Source organism: Grampus griseus (assembly GCF_964374135.1).
Source record: "Grampus griseus genome assembly, chromosome: X".
Taxonomy (NCBI): Eukaryota; Metazoa; Chordata; class Mammalia; order Artiodactyla; family Delphinidae; genus Grampus; species Grampus griseus.
Genome location: NC_138999.1, coordinates 41,927,293 through 41,940,530, shown reverse-complemented (window position 1 = coordinate 41,940,530; position 13,238 = coordinate 41,927,293). Strand labels below are relative to the sequence as shown.

Genomic DNA, 13,238 nt, shown 5'->3' with positions numbered 1-13,238 from the left:
CTGTGCTCCGCAATGGGAGAGGCCACAACAGTGAGAGGCCCACGTACCGAAAAAAAAAAAGAGATGGATAGAATTAACAGTTTTGATCTGTTAGATGGGTTGGTCCAATGGAAACAATTCAGTCCTACTATGGCTCGTGTTAATTTTTGTATATAGTGTGAGGTTTGGGTCAAGGTTTTTTCCATTTGATACTAATATCCATTGTTCAAGTGCAATTTGTTCAAAAGATGTTCCTTTCTCCCACTGAATTGTATTTGCACCTTTCTCAAAACTCAGTTGTCCATATACATGTGGGTCTATTTTTGGACTCTCTTTTGTTCCATTTATATATCTGTTTGTCCTTACACCAATACTACACTGTCTGAATTACTGTAGCTTTATAGTAAATCTGAACATTAGGTAGTGTAAATCTTTCATACTTTTTCTTCTTTCTCAAGACTGTGTTGGCTATTCTAGGTCCTTTGTATATCCATATAAACTTTAAAATCTCCTTGTCAGTTTTAATCCCCTATAATTACAAATAATTGATTGAAAAAGTAGAATATAATTCCATAAAGCAACAGATCTCAACAACACACAACCAACTTTAAATCTATATATAGATTATATATATATATATATATATATACAGTATTAGTACACAACACCCATCAACAGCTAAATATATTCTTTTCTCAGACCACAACAGAATTAAATTAGACAACATAAAGGAAATAGACAAATTCCTTAAAAAATACAACTTACTATGTCTGACAAAAGATGAAACAGAAAATCTGAATAGCCTTATGTCTATTAAAGAAATTGAATTTGTTATTAAAGCTTTCTCGTCAAGAAAATTCCAAGCCCGATGGTTTCACTGGTGAATTCCATGAAACAGTTAAAAAAGTAACAATCTTACACAAACTATTTCAGATAATAGAGAAGGGAAAACTTCACAACTCATTTTTTTTGTGGCCAGCATAACCCTAATACTGAAACCTGACAAAGATATTGCAAAAGAAGAGAAAACTACAAACCAATATTACTCATGAAAAATGCCAATATTTTAAAAAAAATCAGTAAATAGAATCCAACAATGCATTGATATAATAAGGTTAATAAATCAAAATCAACTAGTATTTATCTCAAAAATGCAAGGTCAATTTAACATTTGAAAATCAATAAATAAATTCACATATTAACAAAATAAAAGTGATCATATGATCACTCTAATAAGATGAAGAAAAAGCACTTGACAAAATACAATATGTAACCATGATAAGAGAAAACCTCTTCAATAAGCTAGGATTAGAAAGAACTTACATAACCTGATAAAGGGCAGCTTCAAAAAACCTACAGCTAACATCATACTTCATGGTATGAACTTTCTGCCCCAAATATCAGAACAAGGCAAGCATGCCCATGCTCAACACTTCTATTCAACATCAAACTAAAGGTCTTAGACTGAAATAAGGAAAGGAAAAGAAATAAAAATCATGAGATTGGAAAGGAAGAAGTAAAAGTGCCCTTAAAGTGATGATGATTACTTACATGAAAAACCCCAAGGAACCTACAAGAAAACTAATAGGTGGATTTAGAAATGCCTCAGGATACAAAGTCAACATACAAAAATAAATCACTAGCAATTTATACTAGCAATGAACCACCTGAAAATAAAAAAAACACAATGCCATTTATAATAGTATCAAAAAACATTAAATACTTAGGGATAAATTTAATGGAGGATACATAAAACTTCTAAACAGAAAGCTATAAAACATTGCTGAAAGAAATCAAAGGTCTAAATAGATGTAGGAAGTTGCCATATTCATGGATTCAAAGGCTCAATATTATTAAGATGTCAGTTCTCCTAAAATTGATCTACAGAATTAATACCAAAATCCCAGCAAGCTTTTTCAAAAAAATTACAAACTGATTATAAAATTTATATGGAAATGCAAATGACCTAGAAGAGCTAAAGTAATTTTTTTAAAAAGCCAAGCTGGAGAACTTACACTACCTGACTTCAAGACTCATTATAAAAGCTACAGTAATTAAGTATGGGTCTGGCAAAAGGACAGTGTATTAACTATATTTTCTTATTTTCTGTATTCTTGATGCTCTGGCATCCGATGCCTTGCTGATCCTGGAGAGACTGCCCCTCCCAGGCCTAGTTATTTCCTAGAGGCAGTAAATGATTTCCCTTTAACGTACCTTTCATATGCAAAACAACCAATCCAGAGCCCATATCCACCAATTATCTCCTTCATCACGATCTCACAGGTTGAGCCACTAGCCCCATGCCCAAATCACCTCAGGGCTGGGTACCAGGCAACTCCCTACACCCCAGAGCCAGCTGAAATTACTCAAACTAGCTAATTCTAAACCTCCCCAGCCTGATTACTCTGGCTCACCCATTATTTCCATGAAAATCACAATAAAGTCTCTTGCCCATGCTTCCTCCTCACAAATTCTACCTCGTGATTGACCCTGGTGCTCCCTGGTGTGACCCTACGTGGTGTGGCATGCCTCCTCCTCTTGAGAACTGTGAGTTACAAACTATTTTCAATGGCAGTTGTCTCTGGATCTGTTGACCTCACCATACATAAATAATAATAAAACCTTCATTTTAAAACAGAAAGACATATAGATCAATTGAACAGAATAGAGAATCCAGAAATAGGTTCACATATATGAAATCAATTGATCTTAATAAATGTGCCTAGGAAATTCAGTGGGAAAAAAGTCTCCTCAGCAAATGGTTCTAGAACAACTGAATGTCGTATTGAAAAAAATGAACATCAATCCTTACATTAAACACACAAAATGGATCATAGACCTAAACTGAAAAAGCTAAAATAATAAAACTTATAGAAGAAAATATGAGAAAATTTTTGTGACCTTGTAGTAGGCAAAGATTTCTTAAACAGATCACAAAAAATACTAAAAGTTTGAAAAAGATGATAAATTAGACTCCATCAAAATTAAAATATTTGCCTTTTGATAGGCAACAGTAAGAAAATAAAATTGCAAGGCACAAACGGACTCACAGACTTAGAGAATGAACTTATGGTTACCAGTGGGGGGCAGGGTGGAGGGAAGGGATAGTTAGGGAGTTTGGGATTGACATGTATACGCTGCTATATTTAAAAAGGATAACCAACAGGGACCTACTGTATAGCACAGGGAACTCTGCTCAATGTTATGTGGCAGCCTAGATGGGAGGGGAGGCTGGGGGAGAATGGATACATGTATATGTATGGCTGAGTCACTTTGCTGTGCACCTGAAACTATCACAGCATTGTTAATCGGCTATACTCCAATATAAAATAAAAGTTAAAAAAATATTTAAAAAAATTGCAAGGCACAGATTGGAACAAAATATCAGTGATACATATATCTGGCTTAGGAGTTGTATAGAGCAAATATAAACAACTCTTAAAACTCAATAAAAAGAAGACAAACAACCCAATAAAAAATGGGAAAGATATTTGAATAGACAACTCACAAAAATGTACAAATGGTCAATAAGCACATGAAAAGATACTTATCATTACTCATCAGAGGAATGCAACTTAAACTCATACATCCACTACAATAGCAAAGATTAAAGAGACTGACGATAGCAAGTGTTGGTGAGGATTTGGAACAACAGAAATTCTCATGTATTGCTGTTAGGAATGTAAAATAATACAGCCGCTTTGGAAGACAGTTTGGCAATTATAAGAAACATAAGCAAACACTGATTATATTATACCAGCAACTCCACTCCTAGGTGAGTTACGCAAGAGAAATGTAAACATATGTTCACACAAAGACATATCAGAATGTTCACTGCAGCTTTATTCATAATAACCAAACAATGACCACCTGTCATCAACAGGTATAGAGATAAACAAATTACAGTATAGTCATACCACGGAATAGTATTCACTATTTAAAAGGAACAAATTAGTGATACACTCAATAACATGAATGAATTGCAAAATCATTATGCTGAACAAATAAAGTCAGACGCCAAAGGGTATATACAGTATGATTCCATTTATATGAAACCCTAATAAAGACAAATCTAATCTATAATAACAAAAAGCATGCCAATGGTTGCCTGGGGCCGAAGTGGTGTTGAGTATTAACTTCAAGGGGCATGAAGGTGCATTCTGTGTGATGGAATGTAATATGTCATGATTGGGGTGGTGGTTATATCAGTGTGTACCTTTGTCAAAACTTAGGAAACTGTACTCTTAAAATGGATACATTTTATGGTATGTAAATTATACCTTAATAAAGCTGATTTTAAAAGAAAAAATGCTAGGTGACAGTGATCATAAAGTCAGAAGATGGGAGAGAGGCGTGAGATAGGGAAGGTAGAGAGAAGTGAGGAATCTAAAGGCAATACCTACAAAGAGAAAAGAAGGTGAGGCTGGTTGTAGATGACAGTTTATTGGTATCTTAGAGTGAGAAGATGAAAATGAGATGGGGAAGAAGGTGAAAGGGCACCAGGGAGAACAGGAGTGAGGCAACCAACTGATCTTCAAAGATGGTAAATCCATTAAAACCTGAATGTATATGATAAGGATCTAAGACCCTGGGAGTGGGGTTTCGGTACTAAAGCATAAAAATGTGATGGAAGGAGAGAATATCCAAGAAAACCAGATCCATACTGAGGAAGCCTGTCATATGATCGAGACTATACATATTGCAGCAATTCTCCTGGAGGAAAGCCAAGCCAAGAAGACAGTTGATAACAGTAAGGGAAATAAAGGGAGAGAGCAATTTGGTACCAGAGAGGCCAATGTTATCTATTTTCAAGAAGTCTCTAAAGTTTGGAACCTTCAGTGGGAAGCACCCACATAGCACAGGGAGATCAGTTTGGTGCTTTGTGACCACCTAGAGGGGTGGGAAGGGAGGGTGGGAGGGAGGGAGACGCAAGAGGGAAGAGATATGGGAACATGTGTTATGCATAACTGATTCACTTTGTTGTACAGCAGAAACTAACACACCATTGTAAAGCAATTATACTCCAATAAAGATGTTAAAAAAAAAAAGGGTAGCAATCATAGCCTTTTACAAGTATGAGCCTCAAGTATTTCCATGTCTCCCTTCTGCCCGGATCACACTCGCTCACCTGAGCAGCTCTGATGTGGGGTTTCCTCCTCCAACGTCCAAGGCTCCTCTCCTTGCTCCAACTTGAAGATGACCTCTGGCTTGGGAATTTCACACCCTGTTAACAGGAAATGATAGAAAATGGGGTCCAGCTAATTGCTTTCCATTTGTTCTTTGGAAAGTGACCACATTTCATTGGGAAAAGAGTAATAAGCGCAAAGGTGCAAAGGGACTGAAGAATCTCAGACCAATCAAGGATGACACCATCACACACTTCAGATGCCCCAGAGCACTCAGCAGCTGAGGATGGAAGCAGCCTCTCTGAGGTTCTGTGTTAGTTCCCCTAGGGCTGCTCTAACAAAGTACTGAAAACTGGGTGGCTTAAAACAATAGGAAGGTATTGTCTCATATTTCTGGAGGCTAGAAATCTCATATCAAGGTGTTAGCAGGGTCATGTTCTCTCTGGCAGATATAGGGGAGAATCCTTCCTTGCATCTTCTAGCACTTGTGCTTGCCAAAAATCTTTAGCATTCCTTGGCTTGTAAACGCATTTTACTCCAGTCCCATGGCTGTCTTCTCCCTGTGCGTCTCTTCTCATTGTCTTCCCTCTACGTGTGCCTATTTCAGTGCCCAAATTTCCCTTTTTTGTAAGGATACCACTCAATTAGGGCCCACACCAATGACCTCATCTTAACTTGATCCCCTCTGTAAAGATTACTACTTGCAAATAAGGGCACATTCTGAGGTACTGAGGGTTAAGATTTTAACATATTTTTTTGAGGGGACACAATTCAACCCGTAAGAGCCGGCCCTCTGATGCCCCAAAATTCATGTTCTTCCCATGTGCAAAATACACTAACCCCATCCCAGTATCCCCCAAAGTCTTAATCATCCCAGCATCAACTCTTACGCCTAAAATCTCATCTAAACATCAACTCAAAGTCTCAAATCACATCATCTAAATCATCCAAATCTTACAGGTGAGACTTGAGTATGAGTCATTCTGGGACAACATTCCTCTCCATGCAAACCTGTGGAAACAGATGAGTTATCTGCTTCCAAAATACAGTGGTGGGACAGGCAGAGGATAGATGATACTCCCATTCCAAAAGGGAGAAATTAGAATTTAAAAAGGGATGGGAGGTCTCAAGCAAGTCTGAAACCTAGCAGGGCAAATTCCATTAGATTTTAAGGCTTCACAATAATTCTCATTGGTACAACACTCTGTCCTCCAAGCCCACGAGGGTGGTAGCCCCACCCACTCAGCCCCGGGCCAGGAGTGGCACCACTTACTATTACCACTAGTGACCCATTAGCAAAAATTTTGCTTCCTGTACCGGCAACCTTATGCTCTGCTGCTCTACACGTTTTAGTTCCAAAGGGAGGAACACTTCCACCGAGAGACACAACAATGATTCCCTTGAACTGGAAGTTAAGTCTGCCACCTGGAAATCTTGGTCTTTTCATGTCTCTGAATCGACAGGCAAAGAAGGGAGTTACTGTGCTGGCTGTGGTGGTTGATCTTGACCACCAAGGGGAAATTGGACTGCTATATCATGATGGAGGTAAAGAAGAGTATGTCTAGAATACAGGAGACCCCATAAGGCATACTATCATGCCCTGTGATTAAAGTCAATGGAAAACTACAACAATTCAACTCAGGCAGCACTACTGATGGGCCAGACCCTTCAGGAATAAAGTTTTGGGTCATCCCACTTGGTAAAAAACCACAACTAGCTGAGGTGCTTGCTGAGAGCAAAGGGAACAAAAAACGGGGTAGTGGAAAAAGGAATTCTGCTTCAGGACTGCGACATAAGAAATCTGCCTAGTTTGCAGTCTGTGGCCTGCCCTGTGGATTTCAGACTCAAAAGTTCGACATCAACTCACCTGAATTTCCAGCCTGCTGGCCTGCCCTTCAGACTTGCCAGTCCCCACAACTGGGTGAGCTGGTTCCTTAAAATATATCTCTCCCCCCTACTCTGTATTTATGTACACACGTGTGCGTGCACGTATGTGTATACTCTCTATATGTATATACCTGTATCCTATTGGTTCTATTTCTCTGCAGAACCATAATAGAGAGTGGCTCTAGAGGAACAGAATCTCAAGGATGAGTTTTCTGAATTAGTTATGGGATTTCTAGAATTGATTCCTTATTCTGATTAGATTCAAAAGCACTAATGACTCTATTTCAGTAGTAAGGAGGGCACTAATAGTCCCTGGTGTAACATGGCAATAGAGATATGCAAAATGTCAACACTGGATACTCCTAATCAAATGCTTGTAAGAAGTGAGGTTCTGGATAACCTTGTATTTGATACCTTGGAAATTTTTGTCAAACTTCCAAGTATAATAAGATTGCCTGGTTACTCCTAATTGCACTGGATGAAGTGGGGAAAGAAAAGGATGAGCTCAGGGATTTGATTTTCCAGATCATGCATCGCATAAGTGACCTGAAAATTTCTCTGTCTGTCCTGAAAGTAACCCTTAGCTCCTATAGCTGCAGAGCTGAGATGGCTGAAAACCAAACCCAGAGTCTCATCCTGTGAGTGGCTAAATTACAACACAAATTGAATTCCCAACTTCACAGAGTGTCTGCTGTTAAAGGAGAGCATTGATGAGGAAGGAACGGGATCCTGAAAACTGGAATGGAGACATATGAGGACACTGAACTTCTAAATTCAGATGAGTCTTTGCCAGTAGAAGCAGCCCTTTTACCCTCAACTGAGAAGTTTAACCCTCCTCTGCCAGAGGAGCCTGCAGTGGGCTCCCCTGAGGGACTTGCCTTGTAAGGTACTGCTGGTTCCCCTCAGGACCTATGTCTACCACCCTTCTTTGCTTCCAGACCTATAACTAGACTTAAGTCTCATCAAGGCCCAAGGGTGAGGTACAGAGTGTGACCCATGAGGAGGTGTGAGATACTCCAAAAGAACTGCATGATTTGTCCAATCTATACGGACAGAAATCTGGGGAATATGTGTGGAAATGGATATTAAGAGTGTGGGATAATGGAAAGAACATAAAGTTGGATCAGGCCAAAATTATTGATATGTGTACACTAAGCAGATTCTGAATGTAATGTTGCCACTTGAGGGGTTAGGAAGGGCTGAAACAGTGTGTTTGGCTGGTTGGTTGAAACATGGACCAAAACATGGCCCACACTAAATGTAGCTGAAATGCCAGGACTACTTTGGTGTACTACAGAGGAAGGCATCCAAAGGCTTAGGGAGATTGGAATGTTAGAGTGGATTTATCGTGGAAGGTCTGCTCACTCACACTGGGAGGGTCCAGAGACACACCTGTCATGATGACTGTGACTAATAAATTTGTGAAGGGGCCCCGGGTAATCTGTGATTGCTCTTTGCTGCAAGCTCCTTGCTGTAGGTCAGAAATTTCAGTGGGAACTTCTGCCAGTGAACTGGGAAACCTAAATGCAATGGGAGTAATTGGATCCTGGGGTGGCAGGGGCCAAACAGAGGCATTGAGTTGTCAAATGCAAGGTGGATGCGGTTACCACAGGGTCAAAGCAGTAATCAGAAAAGTCCGATTCACACATAAGAGTAGACATTTTTATAATACTGTTTTAATTTATTCTCCTACTCATTAGACTTCAGACATCTTTCAAAACAAACCTTTATCTTAGTGTTCCATTATTTAAGAGATAACCTTCTTTCAAGGCAGCAGAGTTAGGACAGTCTAAGAAAAGCAGGACAAAAACAGTATATGAACATTTAGCAAAGAACAGTTTTCAGATATTTATGAAACTATGCTACATACTCATATATTTATGTGTTATATGTCTATACCTCTCTATCCTTCTAACACTATATGAGAATAGGGGAATAGCATTAAATATAACACCTGTTACAGAGTGGCTCATCTGCTCACAGACAGACATATCAACAAATTAAGAGCAAGGAAAGGGGAAATGAAAGAATACTGTGTATTCATTATGTACCAGACACTGCCCTAGGCACTTTAGATAAATTCATTCATTTCATCTTGAAAATAACTCTCCTCTTAGTCCCTTTAGATAAGGAAACTGAGGCTCAGAGAGGTAAAATTCCAAAATCACATAGCTAGTAAGAGGCTTAGTTATTCACTCAACAAGTGGCCGGGTGAAGATTTAAACTTCTTTCTCATATACCATACTACTGTCAAATAGGAAAAAATGCATACATGTCTTTAATATACATTAGAAATAAAACAAACTTTCTGTGCTGCCAAAAAAACAAACAAACAAACAAAAAGTCCAATTCACAGAGATCTATGGGGTTGGCTAGTTGATCCTGACATCCCTAGAAAAGAAACAGGTGGGCAATCTACTAAATTCTTACTTGATCTGTATAAGGAGAAGAGTCCTAGGTCAAGTGAACAGAAGTCTAACTTGAAACATCAAAACACAGAGTCCTGGCTCCTCAATCAATTCTCAGACTTGAGCCAGTTTATATACCCGGAATGAACACTTTTGAATGAAGGGGAGGCTGGGTCCCTGAAGGAAGGAACCCATGACACTGCCAAAAATTTATACTACTAACCTTTCTCCCAACCTTCCCTAAAGGGACCTATAGCCCTTTACAGGGTACCTGTGCGTTGGGGAAAAAAACAATGAGGCTTACCAGATATCACTGGACCCTAGCACTGAACTGACACTAATTCCAAAAGACCCAAAACATCACTGTGGCCCACCAGACAGCGTAGGGGCTTATAAAAGTGAAGTGATCAATGGAGTTTTCGCTCAGGTCCACCACACACAGTGGGCTCAGTGGATCCCCAAAGCCATCTTGCGGTTATTTCTCTGGTCCAGGAATGCATAACTGGAATACACATACTCAGCAACAGGCAGTATCCCCATATTGGTTTCCTGACCTATGGAGTGAGGCGTTTTATGGTGGGAAATGCCAAGTGGAAGCCACTAGAACTGCCTCTACCTCAGAAAATGGTAAACCAAAAGCAGTACCGCATTCTTGAAGGACTGCAGAGATTACTGCCACTATCAAGGACCTGAAGGATGCAGGGTGGTGGTTGCACTACATCCCTATTCACCGTGCCTATTTGGCCTGTGCAGAAGACAGTGGATTATCATAAACTCAACCTGCTAGTGACTCCAACAGCAGCTGCTGTACCAGATATGGTTTTGTTGCTTGAGCAAATGAACGCACTCCTTGATACCGGGTATGTAGCTATTTATCTGGCAAATGCTTTTTTAAAAAACAATACCTGTTAGTCAAGACCAGCAGAAGCAGTTTTCTCTCCGTTAGCAAGGCCAGCTATACACCTTCACTGTCCTACCTCAGAGGCAGATCAACTCTCCAGTCCTATGTCATAATTTAGTCTGCAGGGATCTTGATCAACTTTCCCTTCCACAGGACATCACATCGGTCCATTACATGGATGATACTATGCTCATTAGACCTAGTGAGCAAGGAGGAGCAACTACTCTAGACTTATGGATAAGACATTTGTGTGGCAGAAGGTGGGAAATAAATCTGACAAAAATTTAGGAGCCTTCTATCGCAGTGAAATTTCTAGGGGTCCAGTGGTGTGGGGCATGTTGAGATATCCCTTCTAAGGTCTTGAAGAGTAAGTTTTTGTGTCTGGCTTTTCCATAAACAAAAGGAGGGGCAACACCTGCCTCCCAGTGCTGCTCGTAAGGGGCCCAAGTCCTTATGATGGAGGCCCAGCCTGTGGATGGTATGAGGCCAGGAGCCGCCCTTGGAGCACTGAGACTGGGTCCTCCCAGAGTCGTGTTCCTTGAGAATGTGCCTAAAGTGGGCGGTAAACTCCGTCTAAGGCTAAATACTGGCTCAAAATTGATAGTCAACAAGTACCATAAGGGACAGTTGAAGAGAGAGTTCAAGAGAGCATGTTAAGAGGTGTGACCTCAGATCAGATGTGGCGACCTCACACCTGGGTGGTGGCCCTGCCCTCTTAGCTCTGGAACTAATTAAGGTGGCTCACCTTCTGGAAACAAAGAGGTGACAGCCAGTCACCCTGCATCTCCCCAGTCTGTGCCCTCTGGGCCTGTGATGGCAGTGACAGCCCTGCTGGCTTCTGAACCATTTTGGGGGTCATTCATCCCTTTTCTTGAAGCGTGTTCATAGCCAAATAGCTTTACTGGACTGTTTCCTGTCTGTAGAATCCCAGAACCCCAGCCTTCCTTCCTTTTTCCCTGCCTCCGGCCTCTTCAGCCCAAGCTGGCAGCGTTTCTTCTGAGATGGTTGACTGGATCCACAAATCATATACCTAATCTTTTTAGCAACTGGTTGTCCAGCCACACCCTTGGTGCTCTTTCCAGAGTACACCTTCTTATATTTTGCAGTATGGATAGGCTGAGAATTTTCCAAATCTTCATATTCTAGTTCCTTTTTACTAACAATTCCTTCTTCAATTTCTCTTTCCTCTAGCATTTTACTGTAAGTATGAAGCAGAAACCAAGCCCTGCCTTTAACACTTTGCTTAGAAATCTCCTCAGCTAAATATCCAAATTCATCACTCACGACTTCTGTTTTCTACCCACAATTCAGCCAAATTCTCTGCCACTTTATAATAAGAATCACCTTTCCACTAGTTTCCAATTATATGTTCCTCACTTCCATCTGAGACCTCACCAAAAACACCTTTAACACTCCTATTTCTACCAACAGTTTCTCTGAGGCAATCTAGACATTTTCTATCAAGCACCTGAAAATCTTTCCAGGCTCTACCCATTGCCCAATTCCAAAGCCACCTCCATGGATTTTGTAGGTATTTGTTACGGCAGCACCCCACTTCCCAGTACAGAAAGCTGTGCTAGTTTCCTAGGGCTGTTGTAACAAAGTACCACAAACTGGGTGGCTCAGAACAACAGAAATTTATTGTCTTGAAGTTCTGGAGGCCAGAAGTCTAAAATCAAGGTGTAAGCAGGGCCATGCTCTTTTTGAAGGTGCTAGGGAGGGAACTGTTCCATGCCTCACTCCTGGCTTCTCGTGGCCTCAGGCATTTCTTGTCCTATAGATGCATCACTCCAGTCACATGGTCATCTTTTCCTTGTATGTCTTCACATTGCCTTCCCTCTGTGTTTCTGTGTCTCTGTGTCTAGATGTCCCTTTTTTATAAGGATGCCAGTCATATTGGATTAGGGCCCATCTAATGACCCTGTTTTTGCTTGATTACTTCTGGATAGACCCTATTTCTAAATAAGGTCACATTCAGAAGTAGTGGGGGTTAGGGCTTCAACATATTTTCTTTGGGGGGGGCCACAATTTTACCCATAACAAGGTCCTTGTAGGTTCACAGAGTGGCTCTGCTTACCCAGTGAGAGAAGGTGGCTATAGTTCTCCAGCATCACGTCCTGGTACAGGCGCCTTTGAGTAGAATCCAGCTGCTGCCACTCCTCCCTGCTGAAGTCCACAGTCACGTCCTCAAAGGACACTGACACCTGTAACAACACAATCCCATTCAGGGTGACATGGTCAGCATGGCGGGATAGGGAAGAGATAGAAAATTGTTTTTAGTAACTTTTACCATAATATCCCACAGGGTATGCCTATTAAATACCTACTTATACATAATGTACAGAATACAAATATCTAATTGGAAATTTCTGCTATTCATTGTATACAACACTCAGTCTTTCTTTTTTTTTTTTTTTTGGTATGCGGGCCTCTCACTGCTGTGGCCTCTCCCGTTGCGGAGCACAGGCTCCGGACGCGCAGGCTCAGCAGCCATGGCTCACGGGCCCAGCCGTTCCGCAGCATGTGGGATCTTCCCGGACCGGGGCACTAACCCGTGTCCCTTGCATCGGCAGGCGGACTCTCAACCACTGCTCCACCAGGGAAGCGCCTCAGTCTTTCATTTTTAAAAATAATATTTCTGTACAGGATTTGAACTTGATCCTATTTTGTTGCTCATTTTAATGGGAATTTGTGTTTTATAACTTTTAGAAGGAAGAATGTACATTTTTTTTCACTTTACATAGCTCCCTCTACTGCTGCTTTCATTTAGTCTTCAAAAACATAACCATTTTCTCTTGATGCCTTTTTTTTTTTGGCCAATTTTAATTTAATTCCATAGTGGTCAGAAAACATACTCTGTATGATTTCAACATATGTTCTATCCGGAAGAACGTTTCATGTGTCCCTGGAAAGGAATGCATATTCAGTCATTGGTGG

The 13,238-nt window shown here is 40.5% G+C and overlaps 1 protein-coding gene across 1 annotated transcript in view; it reads right to left on the bottom strand.

The window, feature by feature from the left end:
• Nucleotides 1-4,745: 4,745 nt before the first annotated feature.
• Nucleotides 4,746-13,238, bottom strand: part of LOC309839934 (zinc finger protein 81-like) — a 42,885-nt gene continuing 34,392 nt past the window's right edge. Inside the window, exons 3-5 of the mRNA XM_082681932.1 lie at nucleotides 12,379-12,505; nucleotides 5,108-5,203; nucleotides 4,746-4,869 (exon numbers count right to left, since the gene is read on the bottom strand). Of these exons, the coding sequence (XP_082538058.1) occupies nucleotides 4,847-4,869; nucleotides 5,108-5,203; nucleotides 12,379-12,505 (246 nt within the window). The 3' untranslated portion in view covers nucleotides 4,746-4,846. The remainder of the gene's footprint in view (nucleotides 4,870-5,107; nucleotides 5,204-12,378; nucleotides 12,506-13,238) is intronic.